This window comes from Oryctolagus cuniculus, chromosome X, assembly GCF_051225735.1.
Source record: "Oryctolagus cuniculus isolate XC-2025 breed Fujian yellow rabbit chromosome X, ASM5122573v1, whole genome shotgun sequence".
NCBI classification, from domain to species: Eukaryota; Metazoa; Chordata; class Mammalia; order Lagomorpha; family Leporidae; genus Oryctolagus; species Oryctolagus cuniculus.
Window position 1 is genome coordinate 34,310,626 of NC_142888.1, and position 26,496 is coordinate 34,337,121.

General features: G+C 40.8%; 1 protein-coding gene across 2 annotated transcripts in view; it reads left to right on the forward strand.

Annotated features, from left to right (window-relative positions):
• The window catches only part of CLCN5 (Cl-/H+ antiporter 5), a 176,513-nt gene that overhangs the window by 104,247 nt on the left and 45,770 nt on the right, over positions 1-26,496 (forward strand). For both annotated transcript variants that reach the window (XM_008272337.5, XM_089323639.1), the window contains one exon: positions 19,490-19,636. In XM_008272337.5, the coding sequence (XP_008270559.1) occupies positions 19,490-19,636 (147 nt within the window). The remainder of the gene's footprint in view (positions 1-19,489; positions 19,637-26,496) is intronic.

Consider the following 26,496-nt stretch of genomic DNA (forward strand, 5'->3'; position numbering starts at 1 on the left):
TTTTTTGAGCACTTTTAGGTTTACAGAAAGATCGAGTTGAAAGTACACAGTTTGTATGCACTCTCCACTCTAGTTTCTATGCTTAATATCACGCATCAGTGTTGTACACTTGTGATAAAAGGTGGGCCAATACTGATACATTATTATTAATGAAATTCATAATTTATATTGTGGTTCGCTTTCTGTGTTTTGTATTCTCTGGGTTTTCACAAATGTATAAGACCTATATTCACCATCATGGTCTCATTCAGAGTAGTGCCACTGCCCTGAAGATCCTTTGTCCTCTGCCTGTCCATCCCTCCACCCCCAACTTAAACCCCTGGCAACCACTCATCATCTTATTGTATTTTCCAGAATGTCATGTAGTTGGAATCATAGAGCATGTAAGCCTCTGTAGAATGGCTTCATTAACTTGATAATATGCATCTAAGGCTCCTCCATATTTTTTCCTGGCTTGATAGCTCATTTATCACTGAATAATCTTCCATTGTCTGGATGTACCACAGTTTATCCATTCTTCTACTGAAGGGCAGCTTGGTTGCTTCCAAGTTTTGACAATTATGAATAAAGGTGCTATAAATATCATGTGTAGGATTTTTTGTGGCTGTAAATTCTGAACTCATTTGGGTAAATACTAGGAACACAATTTCTGGATCATATGGTAAGACTGTGTTTAGTCTTGTTAAAAAAAAAAATAAAACTACCAAACTCTTCCAAAGCAACCAACATTTGCTTTTCCACTGGTTGTCAGTGAGAGTTCCTGTTGCTCTATGTCCTTGCCACCATTTGATATTGTCAGTGTTTTGGATTTGGGCCATTCTAATAAGCATATATTAGTATCTTACTAAGTTTCAGTTCCCTAATGACACATGATGTTGGGAATCTTTTCATGTGCTTCTTTGCCGCCTGTATATTTTACTTGGTGATATGTCTGTTTAGGCCTTTTGCCTATTTGTTAACTGGGTTATGTTTCTTATTATTGAGTTTTACGAATTCCTTATGTGTTTTGGGTGCCAGTCCTTTATCAGATATGTCTTTTGTGAATATTTTTTCCTAGTATGTGATATGTTTTTTTTTCATTGTATTAAAAAATGGCTTTTGGGGCCAGTGTTGTGACATAGTGAGTTAAGCTGCCGCCTGCAATGCTGACATCCCACATGTGTGCCTGTTTGAATCCTGGCTGCTCTACTTCTGAACTAATGTGCCTGAGAAGGCAATGGAAGGCAGCCTAAGTATGTAGGACCTTGCCACCCATGTGGGAGACTCAAATGGAGTTCCAGGCTCCTGACCTTGGCCTGGCCATGCCCTGGCTGTTGTGGCCATTTGGGGAGTGCACCAGGGGATGGAAGATTTCTCTCAATCTCTTCCTCTCTCTGTAACTCTGCCAAATAAATTGTTCCTTTAAAAGTGACTTTTGCAGAGCAGAAGTTTTAAATTAAATGAAGTCCATTTTATCAATCTTTTTTTTCATGTATTGTGCTTTTGATATAGTATCTAAAAAGCTATCTCTGGAGTGGGTGTTTGGTGCAGTAATTATGATACCCCATGGGATGCCTTCATCCCATATTGGAGTGCTTAGGTTTGAATCCAAGCTCTACTTCCAACTCCACCTTCCTCCTAATGCAGGTTTGGGAGGCAGCAGGTAAAGGCTCAAGTACATGGGTCCATGACACTCCTGTGGGAGATGTGGATTGAGTTCTGGGTTCCTGCCTTTAGCCTGGCCCAGCCCCAGCTGTTGTGGGCATTTGGGAAGTGAAGCAGTGGATAGAAGATTCTCTCTCCCCTCCCCTCCCCTCCTCTCCCCTCCCTTTCCCTTCCCCTCCTTTCCCCTCCCTTCACCTCCCCTCCCCTCCCCTTCCCTTCCCCTCCTTTCCCCTCCCTTCACCTCCCTTCTCTTCCCCTCCCCTCCCCTCCCCTTCACCTCCCCCTCCCTTCCCCTCCCCTTCCCTCCTGTTCCCTTCCCCTCCCCTCCCCTTCCCTTCCCTCCCCTCCCCTCCCCTCCCCTTCCCAACTTTTTTGTAAAGTTGAAGATTCTTCTTTTAGCATGTGTAGTTGTTTCTGTGTCAGTTATTAAAAAGGCAGTCTTTGCATCATTGTATTGTTTTTATCTGAAATTAATACCCACATTCCAGAACTCTATCTGGGTCTCTATGTGAGTGGCAGGGACCCAAGCACTTGAGTCATGATCAGCCACATTAACAGGAAGCTGGAATTGGAAGGAGAGCTGGGATTAAACTAGGCACCCTGATGTGAGGTGCAGTTGTCCCAAGCGGTATCTTAGCTACCATGCCAAACATCTGCCCTTGAAGAGATAATTTCCAAAGAGAAATCTGTTGTAATTCTATCCTTACTTTTTTTTACACCTGGATTTTTCTCTAGATTTTTTCCTTTGGTTTTCTGTAGTTTGATATGGTATTCCTAAATGTCGATTTTTAAAAAATATTTATCCTCCTTAACAAGCATCTTGAACCTATGGTTTGGTATATATCATTGATTTGGGGGACATTTTCAGTCATTATTCCTTCATATTAATCTAATCTTTTTTCTAGTTTTTTTTAGACATTTATTTATTTATTTGAAAGGCAGAATGATAGACATGTCTTCCATCTGCTGGTTCACTCCCTAAATGGCTGCAATGGCTGGGGGCTGGACCAGACTAAAGCTAGGAGCCCAAACCTCCATCTGAGAGACTCCCATGTGGGTAGCAGGAACCCCAGAACTTGACTTATCTTCCACTGCTTTCCCAGGCACATTAGCAGGCAGCTGGATCACAAGCGCAGCAGCTGGGACTTGAAGTGGTGTTCATATGGGATGTCAGCATTGCAGGCACCTGCTTAGCTCAGTGGCTGCATAACAGTGACAGCCTCTCTCCTAGTGTTTTTACGTATGCCTTACATCTTTTGTAATTGTCCCACAATTCTGAGATACTCTGTTCTTTCTCTTTGCATGTTTTTGAAGTTTCTGTTGATATTTCTTCAAGTTTGTTGATTATTTCTTTCTGCTGAGTCTTCTGTTGATGAGTCCATCAAAGGCATCCTTCATTTGCCTTGCAGGTTTTTTTTTTTTTTTTTCATTCCTTTGAAAGGCAGAGTTACAGAGAGGCAGAGGCAGATGCAGAGAGAGATCTTCCATGTGCCGGTTCATTCCCTAAATGGCCACAGTGGCCAGAGCTGGGCCTATCCGAAGCCAGGAGCCAGGAGACCCTGGCGGCAGCTTTACCTGCTGTGCCACAGCGCAGACCCCCATTTGCACTGCAGTTTTTAATTTTTAGCATTTCCTGTTGATTCTTAGACTTTCCATCTCTCTTTTTTCATGTCATTCACTTTTTCCATTACAGTCCTTATCATATTAAGTAAATTTATTTTAAATTGGTCTTCTGATAATTCCAAGATTCCTTCCATATTTGACTCTGTCTCTTCATTAGCTTTGGGTGTTTTAGTATAGTTTATAATTTAGTTTTTGGAAACCAGATGTGATACCCTGGGGAAACGTAACTGAGGTAGATAGACTTGTAGTGGGAAGTTTTCTCTTTACCTGGAGAGGGATTAAGCTGTTTTACTATTGGCTATGGTTTTATATGTCAGAGGTGAAACTTCTGTTAGTGATTTTGTTTTTGTCTCTTCATATTTGGATTTCTACTTCCCTAGAGACTCCCTAAATAAGGTTTAAGATGTAGAGTTCTTTCTGTTGTAGTCTCCTATTATTATACAGGGGCACTATTGTGGTGGTGGTTAGGTGTGGAGGGAGGGGGCACCTTTCGTCTTCCTAGGAATAGGTTTCAGTCTTTTAGTGAGCTTGCCCCTTGTTTATGACCTTCGCACCTGCTTCTGTTTAATTGTCTTTTGTTTCCCCCACTCTTAGATGACCTAGGAAATCTAGAAGGAGCGAGAATTGGGTAGGGACTTTGCCCTAAGTTGATTAGCTCCAGTAAAGTAGTTTCTAGAGGGTAAACCTTGTAAGAAGAACAAAATGCTCTGGTTGTATGGCAGATGACAGTTCCTCTCCCCTCGCTGGAAGCAGAAGGTTTTTTTTTTTCCTCTGATCTTCACTGTGTGACCCTTAATAGGGTCCCTGGAGGTAAAAACCATGAAAATATGGAGTCCTCTTAAGACTGGGTAGGGTTTTTAACTCTCAAGCTTGTCCGTAGCAAGCTTTGAGTTACTCTTTGCTTATAATTTAGGTTCTCCTACCCTGGCACCAGTTCCTGTGGAGGTTTCCATTTACCTAAGTTGTGATGCTCTATATCCACCTGTCTCTCTGACTTTGAGGTGACCTCAGTTCTCTGATATATCTGAGAAGAGTTGTTGATTTTTTAGCTTCTTTTGCTTATTTTTCATTGTGAATGTGGAAGTATGAGTGTCAAGCTCCTTACAAACTGGATCAGACACTGGAAGTCTTCCTTCAGTTTCTACTTGGATATTTGCATCACCTCTTCTTTAATCTTTTTCATTGATGACACGGATATTTTCCCTTTTTTTCTTTTTTAAAAAGATGTATTTATTTGAAGTGAGTGAAAAGGAGGGAGGGAGGGAGGGAGGGAAGAAGGGAGGGAGGGAAGGAAGCGGGGCAGGAAATCTTCCATCCACTGGTTTTATGCCCCAAATGCCCACAATGGCTGGGACTGGTCCAGGCTGAAGCCACGAGCCTGGAGCTCCATTTTGGTCTCCTTCGTGGGTGCAGGGGCCCAAGTACTTGAGCCATCTTCTGCTGCTTTCCCAGGTGCATGAGCAGGAAGCTGGATCAGAAGCAGAGCAGCCAGAACTTGAGCCAGTGCTCCTATATGCCAGCACCAGATCTGTTTCTTTCCTGTTCCTTGACTTTGTTTTATTGTATACATTCCCTGATGCATAGTTACCTCCCTCATTTTGATACATGTAAATTAACCCAATTTATCTCATTTCATAGTAAAATGATTTTGTTCTGTATATCTGGGATAATTACACCATTCTGTGTTTCATTTTTTTAAAAATTTATTTACTTGGGAGAGAGAGAGAGGACACTTTCCCATTCACTGGTTCACTGCCCAGATTCTGGCAACAGGGTTCGGGAGGACCCAGCAGAATCCAGGAACCTGTAACTCAATCCAGGTCTCCCATGTGGGTGGCAGAAACTCAGTTACTTGCGCCCTCACCACTGCCTCCCAGGATCTGCATTAGCAGCAAGCTGGATCAGGAGCCAGAGTCGAGGATCAAACCCAGGTACTCCAGTGTGGCTTATGGGCACCTTCATTACTAGACCAAGCACCTGTCCCCATGTACTTAATTTTTTTAAGATTTATTTGAATGGCCGGCGCTGCGGCTCAATAGGCTAATCCTCCACCTAGCGGCGCCGGCACACCGGGTTCTAGTCCCGGTCGGGGCGCTGGATTCTTTCCCGGTTGCCCCCCCTTCCAGGCCAGCTCTCTACTGTGGCCAGGGAGTGCAGTGGAGGATGGCCCAAGTGCTTGGGCCCTGCACCCCACGGGAGACCAGGAGAAGCACCTGGCTCCTGCCATCGGATCAGCGTGGTGCTCTGGCCGCAGCACGCCAGCTGTGGTGGCCATTGGAGGGTGAACCAACGGCAAAAGGAAGACCTTTCTCTCTCTCTCTCTCTCTCACTATCCACTCTGCCTGTCAAAAAAAATAAATAAATAAAAATTAAAAAAAAAAGATTTATTTGAATGGCAAAATTACACAGCAAAAAGAAGAGAGGGGGCGACACACACACACACACACACACATACACAGATTGATCTTTCACTCATTGGTTCACTCCCCAAAGGGCCACAACTGCCAGAGCTGGGACAGGCTGAAGCCGGGAGCCAGGAGCCAAGAGCTCCTGTGTTGTTGTTGTTTTAAAGACTTGCATATTTATTTCAAAGTTAGAGTTACAGAGAGAGAGAGAGAGAGAGAGAGAGAGAGAGAGAGAAGGAGAGAGGGAGGGAGGGAGGGAGAAAGAGAGAGAGAGAGAGAGAGAAAGAAAGAGAAAGGTCTTGGATCTGCTAGTTCACTCCCTAAACAGTTGCAAAAGCTGGGCTTGGCCTAGGCCAAAGCCAGGAGTCACGAGCTACTTCTGGGTCTCCCAAGTGGGTGGCAGGGTCTTAGGCACTTGGGCCATCTTCCACTGTTTTCTCAGGCACATTAGCAGGGAGCTCAATAGGAAGTGGAGCAGCCAGGACTTGAAACAGCGCTCATATGGGATGCTGGTGTCCTAGGCAACAACTTTACTGGCTGTGCCACAATGCCGCCCCCATCATGTTCATTTTTAATAAACTTTAAAAAAACTCATCTGGTATTTATTACAGTGTGGTATATTTTATAATTCTATATTATTTGGTGGTCTCCTAACCACCAAAAGTTGGTTCTTATATTTGTATTGCTTTATGTTTATCAGTGATTAAATTCTTCTAATAGGTTGGATTCACTGCTGGAATTTCTATTGTTAATCTAATGCCATAAGGTATGATGATTGCTTCCTTGTAAAAGATTGAAATACACAGGATAAGTTTCTCATAATTAAGAAAATATGTGTACTAATGTCCTTTCCTACTGATTCTTCTAGGTGAATTTTACAATCAGTCTGTAAGATTCTATAAAGGATGCCATAGCAACATTAGATGAATATTTAGATATAATTCAAATTAGATTCTCTTTCATTATTGTTTATTTTAAAGATTTATTTATTTACTTGAAAGGCAGAGTTACACAGAGATAGGTGAGGCAGAGAGGGAGAGAGAGGTCTTCCATCTGCTGGTTCACTCCCCAATTGGCCGCAACGGCCGGACGGCCGGAGCTGTGCTGATCTGAAGCCAGGAGCCAGGAGCTTCCTCCGGGTCTCCCACGTCGGTGCAGGGGCCCAGGAACTTGGACCATCTTCCACTGCTTTCCCAGGCCATAGCAGAGAGCTGGATGGGATGCCAGCACTGCAGGTGGTGGCTTTACCTGCTACGCCACAGCTCCGGCCCCTCATTATTGTTGTATTTATACTTCCAATCAAGATCATGATACATCTCTGTCCTTTTATCCTTTGTAGTTGCCTTTACAAAAAGATTTGTTTATTTATTTGAGAGGCAGAGTTAGAGAGAGAGGAGGAGAAACAGAGAGATCTTCCATCCACTGGGCTACTCCCTAAATAGCCAGAATGGCCAATGCTGGGGATGTTTGATGCCAGGGGCCAGGAGCTTCTTCTAGGTCTCCCACGTGGGTGCAGGGGCCCAAGGACTTGGGGCATCTTCTGGTGCTTTCCCAGGCCACAGCAGAGAGCTAGATCAGTAGTTGAGCAGCCAGGACTGGAACTGGAAACCCATATGGGATGGTGGCACTGCAGGCGCTGTTTATACCCACTATGCCACAGCGCCAACCCTGCCTTTTATAACTTTTAAAGTAATATTGTTTCAAATTTTTGACTATCATAACTGAATTATTTTATCATTGTATTTTCTAATTCTGTGGTAATATATAGGAATACAGATGATTTTTGTAGATTTATAATTTCTGAATTCATTTATTACTTTTGGCTACTTTTAGTTGATATTCTTGGATTTGTATAGGTATGCATCCTTGTAATCTAAATTGGAATATCGTTTTCTTCCTTTCCTTTATGCATTCCTCATTTTTTTCCCCTTAAAATTTTTCTTGTACCATGTTAAATAAAATTAGCAACCAGAGGTACCTTTCTGTATTAAGGGGAATGATATCTTGCGTTTTGGTTTTGATTTAGATTTCCTATAATCATGTCAAGAAAGATATCTTCCAGAACCAATGCTGAGGTGTATCAAATTAAGCCGCCGTCTACCTTTCCGGCATCCCATGTGGGTGCTGGTTCAAGTCTTGGCTGCTTAACTTCTAATCCAGTTCTCTGTAATGTGCCTGGGAAAGCAGCAGAAGATGACCCAAGTGCTTGGGTTCCTGCACCCTTGTGGGAGACCTGGTTCAGACCCCTGGCTCCTGGCTTTAGATCAGCCCAGCTGCAGCCATTGCAGCCACTTGGGGAGTGAACCAGTGGATGGAAGATTGTGCTCTTTCTCTCTCTCTGTCTCTCCCTCCCTGTCTCTCTCTAATTCTGCTTTCAAATAAATAAAAATAAATCTTAAAAAAGAAAGAAATCTTCCACATGGATAATTTTAAAGTTTTAAATCCAGAATAACTAAATTTCAAAAATCCATTCTTGGCACAGTGTTGTGCCACAGTGTTGTGACACAGTGGGTTAATCCACTGCAATGCCAGCTTTTCATAAAGGTGTGGGTTCAAATCCCAGCTGATTCGCCTCCAGTCCAACTCCTTAATGTGCCTGGGAAGGCAGTGGAAGATGGTCCAAGTCCTTGGGCCCCTGCACTCATGTGGGAGACCTGGAAGACGCTCCTGGCTCCTGGCTTCAGCTAGCCAGGCAGTTGCAGCTATTTGTGGAGTGAACCAGTGGATGGAAAATCAATCTCAATCTCTCTCTCTCTCTCTCTCTCTCTTTCTCTCTCTCTCTCTCTCTCTCTCTCTGTGTGTGTGTGTTTCCTCTCTATAACTCTGCCATTCAAATAAATAATCTATAACTTGCATTCATGGAATAAATCTTCCTTATATATATAGCTGGCAGATCTTTCAGTGTGGTACTGTATTTCTTTTGTAAAGTTTGTTTGAGACTATTACTCCTATGTTCCAAAGCAAAAGTTGATCTATACATTTCTAGTGTTTTCTCTGAGTGCTGACAGAGCCTTTCCTCAGCCCACCTGGGGGCCTCTCTGGCCATCCCATTTATCACACTCTTGAAAACCTGTCTAACAGGATAGTCATAATATCTGAAGAGTCTTTGAGATGAAACTAAAGAAAAGCTCATCTGCTAAGGGAAGATAGTATATTATTGTTTTAATTTTAATTTATCTGCAATTTTAGAGCCGTTTATTTTCTGTTCTCTAATAAATTATCTATCAATGCCTTTTGCCTAATCTTCTGTTGGGATCTCATTTTAATGATTGAAACAATCTCTGTCTATCGTTAGGCCCTTACTCCTCTGGAAAAAAAAAATGACAGGAAAAGATTAGTTTATGATTCGCTTCACTTTCACAGCTGTTGACATGTCTCTTCGGACTGTTTTGTCCTCTTCCTGCTTCTCACTGAGTGTGGGTGTTCCCTAAGTAGAATTTCTGCACACTCATTCCTTCCATACTTCAACAGTTCTGAGAGTGTGGTCTGTGGGTTCATGAGACCCTTTTGGGGAGGGGTCCATGAGATTAAAACTATTTTCATATTTACATTAAATAATAATTTTGTATGTCCACAGTGAAGATTTCTAGAGGCTATGTGACAGGATGATGGTGTCATTGCTCTGATGACTAATAGAACATGTGAGGCGAAATTCAGCTATCCCTTATTAAGTGAGACACCAAAGCAACTTGAAAAAAACTGACTTTCATTCATTTTTGTTTTGGAAAGTAGCTGTATTTTTTTAAGAAAGTTAATCTTACCATATAGTGGGTTGATGATCGTTATATTTCACTAAATTCATAAATATAACAATCTTATTTGTCAGTTTTAATTTCACTACAGTCAATATGTTTATAGATGATCCACATAACTAAAAGCTCCATAGATTCCTCAATACTTTTGAAGACTAAAGAGTCTCTGAGACCAAAACATTGGAGAACTGCTGCTCTGGCATTGCCTGTTCAGACTGCTCATCTCTTCTCCTAACCTTCCTCATATGTGAGGATTACTTCCAGAAGAAGACCATGCTGAGAGAAGCAGCACTAGCCTTTCCTCCTGGGACTTTATTCCTTTAATGCTTCCAAGTGGAGAAAGAATCTTTCTTGCCTTGGTTTGTGTGGTCCTCCTCCTTCTCACTTCCTTATCCAATCTAAACCACCTCCATTGAAACTAGATGTAGCAAACTGCCTTCCTATCTCTTTCTTCTTGTCTCTCTTCCAGGCTACTGGTGCCACACTTAAAGCCTAACATAATTTTTTTTCATGTTGCATCTCAAAAACCATAGTGACTCCTTTCGCTCTTCAGGTCCTTCGTGACCCAGCTCTATTCATTTACTCACAGACACCTACCCTGTGCTCTAGTCAGGTACCAGTGCTAGTTTTATTCTTATCTCCAAGACTTTGAAAACCATTTTGTTTGCTGAGCCTGAAATACCCTGTTTCTTCTCTAGCTTTTGCTTTCCCCTCATTTTCTGAGTGCCACTTGCACTTTTAGTCTAACAGCTTACCACTTAGTTGTTGTGTAATTGCATTATGTGAAGGGTTTTCTCTTCAACTAGATCATAAATTCAGAGTAATGAACTCTCTTTGTTTCCCCAGTTCCCTCTCCTCATAGTACAAGGTATAGATTTATTGAGTGTTAGCCATAGAAATATATTGTTTAGCTGGTAAACCTTCCTCCCCAACTGGAATTCTCCTCAGTAAGAATTTATTGAACACCTACTCTGAGACCACAGTGGAGTTTCTGGAATAACAGAAATGAGAAGGACACAGTGTAGTCACAAGATTCAAGTAGAAGAGATTATACAATCACCATCGATGTGTGAACAAAGCGGGTATTGAGCGAAAAGCCTATTTGAGCTGGCCATAGATGTGCTGAATGGGATTTCCCCAGATTGAAAATAGAAAAGGAATGGATGGGATTCCACAAAGAACAGCTAGCTTGAGCAAAGACATAGCCTACATGGGGTATAACACATAACATGTTTGCGACTAGAGCTAAGCCTGTCTGGGTAGATGGGATCCATACTTGAAAGTCTGTCTGGGTATATGGGATCCAGATTTGATAGGACCCTGAATGCCATGCAAAGAAGTTTCAGTTTGATCCCATGGACAATGAAGAATCACTTTGAATTTTAAGCAAGAATGTGACCCAACTGTCAGCCACACGTTTTCTCTTGATTGCCCTCCTCCTTTGCCTTCTATTCTATGACAAGTCCTAACTGCTGTCCTTTAGTTTGAAAATAAACGAGATTCCTTTATATTGTTCCTAGCCTGCCCCAAATTCTGGCTGACCTCAAGCTTGTGACCACGTAGAATGTGGTTTGATTGAATCCAGATGTGCCATTTTCTGAACTGACATGCCATTGTAAAGCCTCAGGAAGTTATAATGAGCCCTGAGCTTGGAGTTCAACTACACATGAGTTCAAATCTCAACTTTACTCATTATTCTGCTGCTTTAATTTTTTTGTGTGTACATCTTTATATCTGCAAAATAAAACCAAAGACTGTACCAGAATGGGTTATCCATGGGCAAATAGCACCTTGAGTTTTACTGATTGTATTTATTTACTTTGTAAAATTCCAATTTATGGCACCTATTTTGCTTTTTGCTGTTTACTTGTTTCCTCTAATTTTCTTTTGTTGACACTTTCTTTCTGTGTATTTATTAAGGAAGCACTTTATAACCCAAACAATGAACCAGATAGCTGCTTCAGGAAATGTTTAAAATGAGGCGGCTCAATTTAGCTAGGTTGTTCTGTGTCAGTAGGTTACAGGAAGGAGTTGAAGAGGTCCCTGTGGGAAAACTGAAAGGTTTTTCAGCTTCTCTTTTGTTGGGTCTTCATCTTGCTGTGTCGTTATGTTGTTTTAATGAATTTCTACAATAGGTACACCCATCTGAAACTATAAACACAGGACACATAAATTTTTTTGAACTCCCCATACTTCTTCCTGTAATTTGTGCACTACCATGGATTTTCTGGAATGTGTATTTTATTTTGTAAGATTTAGTTATTTGAAAGCAGAAATATATATATATATATATATATATATATATATATATATATATCTTAGATGTGCTGAATGGGATTTCACCAGATTGAAAATAAAATGAGAGGGTATGGGATTCCACATAGAAAAATAGAACAGCTGGCTTGTACAAAGGCATGGAGATGTAAGAGTACATGGCATATATATATACATATATGTACATATATTATATGTATATATACATATGTATACATATATTATATGTGTATATATATATATAGAGAGAGAGAGAGAGAGAGAGATGTCTTGGTTCATTCCCCATATGCCCACAAAAGCCAGGGTTTGGCCAGGCCAAAGCCAGGGGTCTGGAAATCGGTCTGGGTCTCTCACATGGGTGTCAAGGACTCAAACTGCCTCCCAGGATATGCATCAGTAGGAAGCTGGATGGGAAGTAGAGGCAGTACTTGAGCCCAGGCACTTCAATATGGGATATGGGTATTCCAAGAAGTGGTTTAACTGCTGTGACACAGTGCCCATCCCATAGACTTTTTTTTTTAATTGAGAGAGAGATAGACTTTCCCCAGATGGCTACAACAGCCAGGGCTGGGCCAGACTGAATCAAGGGGCTTGGAATTCCATCCTGGTCTCCCATGTGGGTGGCAGGGACCTAAATACCTGAGTCATCACTGCTGCTTCCCAAGGATGCTCATTAGCAGGAAGCTGGATCAGAAGTGGAGTGAGGCCGGCGCCGCGGCTCACTAGGCTAATCCTCCACCTAGTGGCGCCGGCACACCAGGTTCTAGTCCCGGTTGGGGCGCCGGATTCTTTCCCGGTTGCCCCTCTTCCAGGCCAGCTCTCTGCTGTGGCCCGGGAAGGCAGTGGAGGATGGCCCAAGTGCTTGGGCCCTGCACCCCATGGGAGACCAGGAGAAGCACCTGGCTCCTGGCTTCGGATCAGTGCGGTGCGCCGGCCGCAGCGCGCCAGCTGTGGCGGCCATTGGAGGGTGAACCAACAGCAAAAGGAAGACCTTTCTCTCTGTCTCTCTCTCTCACTATCCACTCTGCCTGTCAAAAAAAAAAAAAAAAAAAAAAAAAAAAAAGAAGAAGAAGAAGAAGTGGAGTGAGGACTTGAACTCTGATGTGGGATTTGGGCATCCCAAGTGGCAGCCTAACTGCTGCACTACAGGGTCCACCCCTGGAATGTGTATTTTAAATCACTTCCTGAATGGAATTGAATGGAATACATAGCCAGTGGGGAGAGAGGAGAGGGATTCTGAATCACTTTACAGATTCTCTTGCTTTTTTTTAGTGCTAGTCACTGTATGGAACTCATGAACATTTAATAAATTCACACTGAAAGAAAACCTCTTTGGCTATGCTACTCTGTTAGCTTTGCTTTCTTATCATCTAGAATGGTACTTGTTTTCAGTTGTGATTTCTAGAAACCTGGAGTGACTACTTGTGAGGTTGAGTGCTTTTTGTAGGTTCATTGCAGGTAGTAAATCCCAGAGTTAGCCAAACATTAACTGTAAATATTGACTGTGTTGCCACCTGCATTTAAAAAGGGCAGTTTATGTGGAGGATGAGAGTGAGGAACATGTCTTGTTTGGATTTTGTGGTTTGTGTTTAGGTTAATATTATTTCCACTGTGTTTTTTTTTTTTTTCATTTTCCTCCTATTCAATTTGAAGTAGCAATAAGACTAACAAATGGAGTTCTTGGGAATTCAGAACTAGAGCTTAAAGAAGAGAGAGCTAGAGATTCAGGTTGAGAATCTCTTACCTGAAATGGTTGGTACCAGAAGTGTTTTGGGTTTTGGATTTTTCAGATTTTTAAATATTTGCATACACATAATAAGATATATTGAAAATGAGACCCAAGTGTCAATTAACTAAATTAGATTAAGACTGGGAAGCACCTGTTAGGTGGGAGCAAAGATCCAGAGCAAAATTAATGGGCTATTTTTCTTTTTCTTTATTTCGCTTGTTTGAAGTGTTTGCTTGCGCTTGGGGATGGCCTTGCTTAGGGAATCAGAGCCCACCAAGTGATCTGAGAAAGGCACTCACTCAGAAGGGTAGCTTGGCTTGGGTTGTGGGGGTTTATATGCTTTGAAGATGGTGTCTGCCCTCCGTGCAGATATGTGGCCTGCTGGTGGTGTCAGAGTCTGAGCATGGTAAAGAAAACATCTACGTCGGAGAACTCAAGGGGCTTCCATAGCCTTGGAAACTCATGACTGGTGCATAGGGAGATTACTGATGCCATAGACAGGAGTGTCAATTTGTAAAGCCAACAACAGGAGTCACTGTGCACTTACTCCTCATGTAGGATCTCTGTCCTTAATGTGCTGTACATTGAGACTTAATGCTATAACGAGTACTCAAACAGTATATTTCACTTTGTGTTTCTATGGGGGTGCAAACTGTTGAAATCTTTACTTAATGTATACTAAACTGATCTTCTGTAAAAAAAAAAAAAAGAAGAAATTATCAATTCCCAACTTGACTCTCACTGGGATTAAACATGACAATAGGTCTGATCTGATTTCATCATCATTTAAAAAATCATCTGTTATTTTTCACTTTATGTTTCTGTGTGGGAGCAAACTGTTGAAATCTTTACTTAATATATGCTAAACTGATCTTCTGTATATAAAGAGAATCGAAAATGAATCCTCATGTGAATGGAAGGGGAGAGGGAGTGGGAAAGGGGAGGGTTGCGGGTGGGAGGGACGCTATGGGGGGGGAGCCATTGTAATCCATAAGCCGTACTTTGGAAATTTATATTCATTAAATAAAAGTTAAAAAAAAGAAAAAGAAAACATCTACATGAGGTAGTGGCTCAATATTGTGAATCAGAACCTAGAAGGTGAGAGGAGAGCATCTGTGTAGAGAAAGGAATAGGGGGGAAGAAGGGAGATTGGTTATACACAGGAGGCTTGTTCACAAAGTGAGAAAAAATATTAAGAGTAATAGGACCCAGATTTCTTTTTTTGTTTAGATTTCTTATTGTCAGTGAAGGAAGATACAAATATAAGAAGAAACAAAATTAGGTTGTGGGAGTGGGTGTTAGGGTGCGGAGAGTTAAGCCACTGCTGGGATACCCACATCCCATGTCGGAGTGCTGGTTTGATTCCTGACGCTGCTGCTTCTGATCCAGCTCACTGCTAATGTGTGACAGCACAAGGTGGTCTAAGTACTTGGATCCCTACCACCCACATGAGAAACCCAGATGGAGTTCAGGGCTCCTGGATTCCCCCTAGACCAGCTGTGGCCATCATGGCCATTTGGGGAATGAAGCAACAGATGAAAGATTTCTCTCTCTCTCTGTCACTCTGCCTTTTGGATAAATCTTTAAAAAATTGAATCCTGTCATTTTGGGTTGGAATAAGTGAAATAATTGAGAACTTACGGTTATATATGTATAGAGAAATATAAAAAATATTTGTATACTTATATAAAATGTATGTTTTCAAAATACAGATGTATGTGAAAATATTTAGAAATATATGGTTGTGTATATTTATGTGTATCTCTGTGTATGTATGTTTATGTGTGTATGTGTATTCCCTACCTTTTTCCACTGACAGAGCTTGGGAGCAGCAATACCCCAATAGCAATGAGCACATCTAGCACTCAGATTTTGCCTTCTAGGTATCATTCCCTGCTAAAACTATTCAGGATTCCTTGAAGAAATGGCTGATCCCAAGGGTGGAAGCATAAAAGTACAAGATGAGTCTGGAATGTCTTTTGTGACAGAAGTTAAGGGAATTCTCAAAGCATAATGGGAGACATATCAAAAGGACATAGAAGCCACCTTGAAGAGGGCCCTACTGACCAAAGTTTGGAAAATTTGGGCATGAAAATGAAACACAATAGCAATGGATTATAACTCACTAAGCAAAAGGGGAATCCACTTATATATAAATGAATGAATGAATGGTTTTATAAGAAATGGTTTATTTACTTGTGTTAAAGGACCTTTATTAGAAAATAATCACTAGTATAAAGAGACAATGTATATTCAAAGTGGAGAGGCCTGGAAAACATCACTTTTATGAGGTGAACTAATAAATAGCATTATTAATTGGGGCAGATAAAAAGCATGTGCCCTTTGATAGGGTGCAGTTAGAAAACCACAGCATCCCTTCTCTAGTATATCTGCCAGCGATCCCTAACCTGAGTCTACTCAGGAGGAAACATCAATTCAAATCAAAATTAAGAGATTGTCAACGAAAGAACTGGCCTATGATGTTCAAGTGTGTTGAGATTATGAACCTTAAGGAAAGACTGAGAATTCTGTTCCAGGTAGCAGTTTCATGTCTATTCCTTTGGACCTTTTAAAGGAAGTTTATGTTTTTCTAAAATTGCAGCCCCCCAAAAAGTCTGTTGAGTAAGTGAGAGAGAATTAGCAATGAACACAGAAAGTTTAGTGATTTCAAGAAATTCACTGATGGCAAGCTCAAAGCAAGAGTAGAAAACACTAACAACATGGAGTCAAACGTTAAGGTCAGCCTTTCTAGAAAGGGGCTAATAAGAGAGAAATTCAGGGTTTCATTAGTTCTCCTTAGTTGCAGCTATTGCACATTATGTGTGTATGCTCATGGCTTTGTCTGTTGCCAACAGTGATCATTACTACACATAACATAAATAGTAATAAGTTTGTATGTTTAGTATGCTTTACACAGAGCCTGTGAATAATGTTCCAACAACTAACAAGCTTTAGAAGGAAAGGAAGCCCTAAATTGGAAATACTGTCATGTGATTCTGTGTAAATCTGTTATCCTTGCTTCGAACATCCAAATGTTAAAATATTTGTCCTTGTCAAGTGTTGCAACATTTACTGTACTAGTAGAATGCAGTCTTTTTTTTAAGGCAGGGTCGGGCCTGGTTAGCACTGTGATGGAAGTAGATTATTCCTAAATTTCACTCACATTTCAGTCAGGATGGGTCTCTATCATAAGTGAGGTGTTGTGAAATTGAGCACATGATTTAGAGCTTCAGATTCCTCATCTGAACTAGGACTGATAATGCTACAACATAGGAATGTTAGAAAAATTAAATGAAACAATTGACTTTAAGCACATAGCCAAGGACCTGGAAACTGATAAGGACCTGGGATGTTGGTTCTGTATGCTTTATACTCCATGTTTAAAATGTTTGAGGTTGGCATTGTGGCACAGCAGGTTAAGTCACCACCTTTGATGCCAACCTCCCTTATCAGAATGCCAATTCAAGTTCTTGCTGCTCTGCTTCTGATCTAGCTCCCTGTAAATGCACTTGGGAAAAAGAGAAAGTGAATCAAGTGCTTGGGTTACCACCACCCATGTGGGAGGCTTGGATGTAGTTCCTGGCTTCTGGCTTTGGCCTTATCTAGACCTGACTGTTGCCGTCATTTGAGTAATAAAGCAGCAGAGGGAAGCTCTCTCCCTCTCTCCCTCCCTCTCCCTCTCCCTCTCTTCCTCCCTCTCCCTCTCTTCCTCCCTCTCCCTCTCTCCCTCCCTCTCCCTCTCTCCCTCCCGCTCCCTCTCTCCCTCCCGCTCCCTCTCTCCCTCCCTCTCCCTCTCTCCCTCTCTCCCTCTCTCCCTTTCCCTCCCTCCCTCCCTCTCTGTGACATTCTGCCTTTCAAATAAAATTTTTTAAAAAATAAAATATTTATCTGCCAAGATTCCATTTCTTAGGTCTATTACTTAATTTATCCTATTTGATTTTTCACACATTCATTACAAATAATCCTGATGAATTACAAGTTTCTTAAAAGAACGGGAAATCTCAAAGGAATATTATTTGTCTAATCCAGCAGAACTTTGCTGCCTATGATTTAAAAAATGGGAAGCAGCTGGCATTGTGTTGCATTTGGTTAAGCTGCTGCTTGTGATGCTGGTATCCCATATTGGAGTGCAGATTCAAGTCCTGGCTACTCTGCTTCTGATCCAACTTCCTACTGATGCACCTGGGAGGGAAGTGGATGATGGCCCAGGTACGTCGGTCCCTGTCACCCATATGGGACACCAGGATGGAGTTCCTGGCTCCTGGCTTCAGCCTGGCTCAGCCCTGGCTGTGATGATCATTTAGGGAGTGAACCAGCAGAGGGAAAATCTCTGTCTCTCTGTCTCTGTTGCTCTGCCTTTCAAATCAGTCCATCAATAAATAATCTTTTTAGAAATGGGGAAATACAATGCTAGATATAAATCAGTATTCTAAGATTTTTGAGTAAAATTTATAATCTGAAGATTTTATACTTCTGATATGGAATTTTTTCATTTTCATGTTAAATTATTGAGCAGAGGACATCATTCAATGGCATAGTATACCTCTTTTTCCCTATGTCAGTCATCTGTCATTTATTTTTTAAAAATATTTGTTTATTTGAAAAGCAGAGATACAGATAGAGACAAGGAGAGACAGAGAGATCTTCCATCCACTGGCTGCAAAATGGCTGCAATGGCTAAAACTGGACAGGTCTAAAGCCATGAGCCAGGAGATTCTTCCAGGTCTCCCATGGGGGTGCAGGGCCCAAGCACTTGGGCTATCTTTTTTGATTAAGCATATTAATAGGGCACTGGATCAGAAGTGGAGTAGCCGGAACTCAAACCGGCACCCACATGGGATGCTGGCACTACAGGCAGTGACTTTACCCATTATGGTACAATGCTAGCCCCAATCATCTGTCATTTCTATGCATCCACTTTGTGTGCGAAGCTCTGGGATAGTCAGTAGCATAACATAATTTTTTCCCCAAATAGCCAACATGTTTCTCAATACTAATATTTAATTTTTTCAATTGATTGCTTGTGAACTCCCGTTACATTTTTACATATGCCTTCATTTCATTTTATGCTCATTTGAATTGTTTTCCAAAAAACTGCTATCAACTACATAGAAAAGGCTAGAGATAAATTCCATCTAGTTGGTAACTGAATATATTTTAGTGGTTTTTATATCAAGATCATCAAAATAAGAGCATGAGCGAAGACATAAATGGCAACCAACAAAGTAAAAATTACTTAAATGTCCTTCAGCTGTGAATAAATAAATAAAATATAATCGGGCCGGCGCCGTGGCTCACTTGGTTAATCCTCCACCTGCGGTACTGGCATCCCATATGGGCATCGAGTTCTGGTCACAGTTGCTCCTCTTCCAGTCCAACTCTCTGCTATGTCCTGGGAAGGCAGTGGAGATGGCCCGAGTGCTTGGGCCCCTGCACCCGCATGGGAGACCAGGAGGAAGCACCTGGCTCCTGGCTTCGCATCGGCACAGCGCAGGCCGTGGCGGCCATTTGGGGGGTGAACTAGCGGAGTGAAGACCTTTCTCTCTGTCTCTCTCTCACTGTCTATAGCTCTACCTGTCAAATAAAAAAAATAAAAATAAATAAATAAAATATAATCTATTAAGTCAATGGAATATTATTCATCCTTAAAAAGGAATGAATTAGTGATGCATTCTACAACATGGATGAACCTTGAAACCATTATGCTAAGTTAAAGAAGCAGACACAAAAGACCACATGTTGTATAGTTCTATTTTTATTAAATATCCAGAACTGGCAAATTGATAGAGATAGAAAATATAATAAAAGTTACCAAAGGTTTGGAGATGGGGAGTTAACTGTTTACTAGGTACAGAGTTTCTGCTGAGAATGACAAAATAGTTCAGGGAATGGATAGTGGGGTTGGTTGTGCACCATTGTAAATGGACTCAATGCTACTGAACTGTATACTCCAAAATTATTTAAATGGTACATCTTGTGTTATGTGTATTTATTGCCATTATAAAAGTGTTACAGGACTTGGAGGTCATTGTTACAACTCCCCAATTTTTCTTTGTGCACAGGAGCCATGGATAACAGAGGCTTTCAGCAAGGGAGTTTTAGTAGCTTCCGGAGCAGCTCCAGTGATGAAGACTTGATGGACATACCGGGCACAGCTATGGATTTCTCCATGAGAGACGATGTTCCTCCTTTAGACCGAGAAATAGAAGGTATCATGACTACTGATTCATCTCTTAAAAGATGTTTACAATTTTATGTAGAGTAAAATTCACTTATTTTCTGCCACACAGTCCTATGAGTTTTCACACATGCCTAGAGTCTTGTAATCACCACCACTGCCAGAATCCAGAACAATTCAACCTCCTGAAGAAACCTCTCTGGCTACTTGTATGCAGTCAGACCTCCCTCCTCCCTAGCCCCTCTAACCTTTGATCTTTTCTCTGTCTCTGTAGTTTCTTCTTTTCAAGGATGTCAGATACATGGAATCACATCACCTTTTGAGACTGACTTCTTTCATCCAGTTTAATGCCTTGGAGACTCATCTACATTGTTCAATCCTTTTTCTTGCTGAGTGGTGTATTCAGAAGTGGGATGACTAGATCATATGGTGAATGGGTGTTTACCCTTCTAAGAAACTGCCAAGGCATTTTCCACAGGGCCTGGACCATTTTGCATCTGGACTAACTATGTATGAGAATTCTGTTTGCTCCACATCTCCGACAGCTGTTGGTATTTTCAGTAATTTTTATTTGAATTATCCTAATAGGAATATAGTGTTATCTCATCACAGTTTCAATTTAATCTCTTTAATGACCAATGCTCTTGAGTATCATTTCATATACTTACTTGCTAACATTATATCCTCTTTGATGATGAAGTACATGTTCAAATCTGTCCCCTTTTTATAATTGTATTTTTCAATTGATTGGAATACATTCATAAAATGAGAATTTTAACTCTCATTGGTTACCTAACTACTTCTTTCTTTTTGGGAGGACGTCTTTCTTTTAATGGTTACATATAATTTCTTTTTTTTTTTTTTAATTTTTTTTTTGGCATCTAGCCTGCTTTTTTTTTTTTTTTTTTTGACAGGCAGAGTGGACAGTGAGAGAGAGAGACAGAGAGAAAGGTCTTCCTTTTCCATTGATTTACTCCCCAATGGCCACTGCGGCCGGCACACCACGATGATCCAAAGCCAGGAGCCAGGTGCTTCCTCCTGGTCTCCCATGCAGGTGCAGGGCCCAAGGACTTGGGCCATCCTCCACTGCACTCCTGGGCCACAACAGAGAGCTGGACTGGAAGAGGAGCAACCGGCACAGAATCCAGCGTCCCAACCAGGACTAGAACCCGGGTTGCCGGCGCCGCAGGCGGAGCATTAGCCTATTGAGCTGCAGCACCGGCCTACATATAATTTCAATAGTATTATTGTACCATAGTTTATTTAACCAGATTTTTAGTGTTCTATTGATGCATATTTCAGTTGTCTCCAGTCTTTTGCTATTACAAATAATGTTACAGTGAACAACTAGATAGGTATATCAAAAGATATATATATCTTTTTTAAAGTATATAGTGTATAAGACTGCTTTTTCCCCCTTAGCCTTACCAGTGCCAAATATTACAATTCTTTTTTCATATTTACAGTATGATAGAATAAAAATTTCTGTTATTATTTTAATTTCTTTTTCTGGAAGTTTCCTGTTCATATGACATTCCTGTTTGTCTAATGGGTTGATGTGTTTCTTATTTATCACTACCCTTCCTATATTATCATTAACCTATCTAATGTAGGTTCAATACATTTTTTTTCCATTTTTGGTTTGTCTTTTTACTTTAGTTTTTAAAAAATCTACAAATACTTATAATTTTTATGTAGCCAAGTATGTCGCCCCTTTTCCTTATGACTTCTAAGTTTCGTGTTGTACTTAGAAAAGACTACATCACTTTACAATTGTATACTTTCTGTAAAACTATTGTCCGATTTTTTGATTAGGATTGCATTTTCAAAATAAAGTCAGGGGACAAGGAGCTACTGTCAGAATTTGTTATTTAGCAAATTTGTATCAAGGGCATATGACATTGTGGTCACTTCACTAGGACCTTGGAATTAGCAAGGCTTTAAGCCACTGTGCCTGCTTTTATGAAGTTGAATCTATCCATAAGTATTTGTGATATATTTGTGATAGTACTCCCTTATACTTAGCAGAGAGTTAAGTGCTCAATAAAATGTTAGATATCATTATTATAATATTACTGCTATAATCCTATGTTATAAGTATAATAATAGCTCTTATAGGAACTTAGCAGAGGAAGCAATGTGTACATATGTCTATGTATGTGTATGTGTGTATCTGAGATGATTTCACAGAAAAGATGTATTAGAGTAGGATCTTGAAAGATTAGTTATTTGGTAAGAAGAAGAGTAGCTAGGCAGAAAGCATAATATGAGGGTACTTCAAGAAGTTCATGGAAAATGGAGTTAAAAGATAAACATGTTTTGGTGCAAAAAGATTTTGAAGTCCAAACATAGTTTTTTCATAATACTATGAATTCCTAGCATTTTGAAGTACTCTCTATATAGGAGTAGATAAAAAGGCAAAAATATAAACCCAAATACATAGGTCACAGGCTTGGATGTCATGCTAAGAAATTTGAACTAACCTTATCATCACTGTGAGGACAGAACTCCTTCATCCAGCTTTTCAGCAAATAGTTCTTAAACATCTTCTATGAGCCAGGCCCTTCTGGCAGGCCTGGAGATTAAGGCAGATATTGATCTGCAACTTAAATCTGGTTGGGGAAGTTGATATCCATGGGGATTAGTTCCCCCTGAGAATACTTACATCCATTATATACAATAGTGTAGTATTTACATAGAACCTCAGCGGTCTTCCTGTGTACTTTAAATCTTGTCTAGATTACTTGTAATACCTAATAAAATTGAATGCAATGTAAATAGTTCATTAGTGTTGCTTAGGGAATCATGACATGGTAAAAGTCTATATCTGTTCAGTACAGATCGAGTTGTTTAAAAGAATGTTTTGTATCCTCAGTTGTTTCTCTGCAGATATAGAGGACTGACTGTAAACAGATTACTTAGTTAATTACTCATTGTGATAAGTACTTGGGTGGAAACAAATAGAATGACAATAGATGATACTTAAAGTAAAACCAATGAGAAAGCAAATCAAGATAATTCTATCACTACAGAATATCTTAAGTGACTTATTTTTGTGTGTGGCTCATAAATGATCAGAGAAGACCTCTCTGAGGTGGTAACCAGTTTGGGATCAACATATCAGTATAGAAATGATAGATTAAAACAGAATGGCAAGACATTTGCCTGGGAAAGATACCTCAGGAAAGTGACCCTAGGGATGAGCCCCTGAATTTAAAGTTAATAAAAGAAAGGTACTCATGGTTTTGTATTTAGTGGTTTTCATATTTACCTACTTCTACCAAAGGTGTTTGCCTATCATTTCCATTTCTGTGTTCTTATAACCATCATAGTTATACCAATCAGGAGTGGCTCTAGTGAAGAGGTTACTTAGGCTATCCATGATCTTAAACTGGCTTCCTCTGCTTAAGCCTTTTGGTTAATCAAGAGTGCTTATCATCATTGCTTCTAATAGAAAATGATCTCATATGGAATCTGTATCAGTAAAGTGTTCTTTGCGTATTCACATTACTCATAGTAGAAGTTTAGGGCAAGTGACTATCTATTATTCCCATTTCATAGACTAGAAAACTAAGGCATAACAAGATTTCTGACGTCTCTGATTGTCGACTGTGTTTGACACATTTCACTCGTCTTTATAGGGGAATTATAACTTGTGGTTTACAAAGTCTGACTGTAAAATAACAAGACCGCTTTCTGTGAGTCACACACACGGAAATGAGTCCACTGTCAACACTCCATAGTGATGGAATTTTCTTGCTTTGCTTTCCAAGTCTTTTTGCTTGATTGAATGTTTTTACATTGAGTTTCCTAATAAGGAAAAAAGGGAGAAAAGGTCACAAAAATCCTTGTTAGTTGGTGCTGAAACTGTGTCTAAAATATGACGTCTTATACCAGACACAATAGCACATAAAAAGATTAGCTAGAAGGAGCTTGAAAGGCAGTACAAGTGGGTTTTTGTTTCCCAGATAGCTAGAGGGATTGATTTATGAGGAATGAATAAATAAATTATGCATGGCATGGTTAAATGTGTCTGAGGTAGTGTGAGAATGGTCTGTAAATTAGAAGAAACAGACATGCGGAGACCTGGAAGAATTGGAGGGGGAGAAACTGGAAACGGGGCTTCAAGAATAGGAAAATATTCAGAGCTTGTTCTCAAAGTCCATCTGTGCTCTCTTGCCTGCTCTTGCAGCCTGGGCCTCATGGTCAGCACTTCATTCATTCATTCATTCATTCAGTATTTCTGAAGCACCCAGATATGAGCACAGCATTGGGCTGTTTTAATAATGTTCTTTGATTCCCTTCTTTGCTTCACTCCCTTTTCTTTCTACCTAGTGCACCTTGCTCCTCCTTAACTGTCTGAGAAGACATCCTGGTACTGAGAGCAGCAGAGGTAGTGGCACCAGCAGCAAGAGATAACCCTTTGTATTCAAGAAACACAGAGTCTGTGTGTTTGAGATCCATGGCTGCTGTGTGGGGAAGGTGTGGCAGTTGGAGCTGGAGGGAAGATGGTAGGGGATAGAGAGGCAGATCCGATTAGAATTCCAGGTAGAGTCCAGACTCTATGTGCTTTGGGACCTTATCTCGTAACCAAGACACCATCAAATGATTTAGTAGTACCCGGATGATATGATCAGATTTGAATTTGAGAGAACATTTGGCAGTGTGCTGGATGGATTGAAGGGAAGTTGGCTCAGAGACAGTCCAGTGAAATTGTTACTTTTTAAAAGTCTAGGCAAAAGATCAAAAGACCTCAGTGAAGACAAGAGGAATGGAGGGGAAGGAATAACAAGTTCTGGAGAAACTTCAGAGGGAGAATCGATAGGGACAATTAGATATGGGCAATAAACTAGAGAAGAGTCATGGAGGACTTCAAAGCCTAAGTGTATTATGGAGGAGGCTGTGTTCTCCCAGACCACCAGCTGAGCCTCAGCATAACTCCCCAACAGCCCAGAGAAGAAAATAAATCTTAACAGTCAAATGTGATCAAATGAAAAACATGACAGTACTTGAAATGAAACCCACCAAATAAATTATGAAACAGCTCTGTTTGTTCTGCCACACTGTGAAAACGTCACAATTGTTCTCCAGAGAAAAACTGAGAACAAAGGAAAACATGCTAGGCTCCAACTCATGGAGAAACCTACCATGGTCACCTCCGCTAGGCTTCCCTCTAGCTGTTTGACTACAGCAACTGTGCGGATTGTGTGGGGAGGAAAAAAAATTATTCTTCAAAACCCATCATCTTCCTAATACTTTAACTTCCCATAAACACTTAGCCTGGGAGAATGCCAGTCCTAACTGCCACTTTTTGAACTTGGAACAAAAAAAAAGTAACCCATATCAAAGCTCTATGGGGCCATAAACCACTCCAGTTTTATTTGCTGAATGTTTAAGATGAAACCTATGATGATGGCTACAGGTTTTACCGGATTCCTTTAGATTTCTTCATAGGGAAATAGGCAACTTCCAGAACTGATATCCTCTAGTCTTTCCCTCATTTATTTAATTTTATTTTTTAAAAAATATTTATTTTTTTTCAAGAGGTAGAGATACAGAGAGAGACAGCTCCTACCCACTGATTCACTCCCCAAATGCTTGCAACAGCCAGGACTGGGCTGAGGCGGAACCCAGAGACTCCCTGAGCCAGGAACTCAATCCAGGTCTCTCTCTCACATGGGTGGCAGGGACCCAACCACTTGAGCCATCCCCAGCTGCCATCCAGGGTCTGCATTGGTAGGAAGCTGGAGTCAGAACCTAGAGCTGGGAATCAAACCCAGGCACTCTGATATGGGCCGTGGGTGTCTTCATTGACGTCTTAACTGCTAGGCTAGATGCCTTCCCCAGTTTTAAATTTAATAACTAGTACATATTCCATTCAGATTTTCTAAGTTTTTACCTAATGACCCATCTAGAATGCCATGATGATATGAAGTCATCATGTCTCCTTGGTTTCCTCTTGGCTCTGCGAGTTTCTCAGGTTGGTCTTGTTTTTAGTGACCCTTGACAGTTTTGAGTACTGATATGCTGTAGAATGCCTCTCAATTGGAATTTAACTGATGTTTGTCCTCATAATTAGATGGAGGTTATGGGTTTTGGAAGAAAGAACACAGGAGTCAAGTGTCCTTCTTATCACATCATATCAAGAGAACATACTGTCAGCATGACTTATCACTGCTAATGTTAACCTTGATCACCTGCCTGAGGTAGTGTTTGTCCATTTCTCCTCTGTACAGCCATACCACGCCCCCCCTCCCACCTTTCCGTCCTGTATTCTTCACAAGGAAGTCATGTGTAGCCCACACATAAGGACTAGGGAGTTATGTTCTACCTTCTTGAGGGTGAAATATTTACAGAAATTATTTTTTAAGATTTTATTTACTTATTTGAGAGGTAGAGTTATAGACACTGAGAGGGAGAGACAGAGAGAAAGGTCTTCTGTCCACTGGTTCACTCCTCAAATGGCCGCAATGGCGGGAGCTGCGCCGATCCGAAGCCAGGAACTTCTTCTGGGTCTTCCATGTGGGTGCAGGGGCCCAAGGACTTGGGCCACCTTCTACTGCTTTTCCAGGTGCATTAGCAGGCAGCTGGATCTGAAGTGGAGGACCTGGGACTTGAACCAGTGCCCATATGGGATGCCGGCACCACAGGCAGAAGATTAACCTACTGCACCACAACGCTGGCCCCTACAGAAATTATTTAGAATTGCTCTTCGATATCTATCCATTCTCTTCCATTTATTTATTTATTCAGTCATTTATGTCAGTATAGGCTCTTATTTATTCTGTACTTTGGGCTATACTACTATATTTTGTTGCCCAAATTGACCAGGCTTTGGCCATTGAAAACTCAGTTGGGTCTGTTTCCTTATCATTGTGAGTTTTTTTTTTT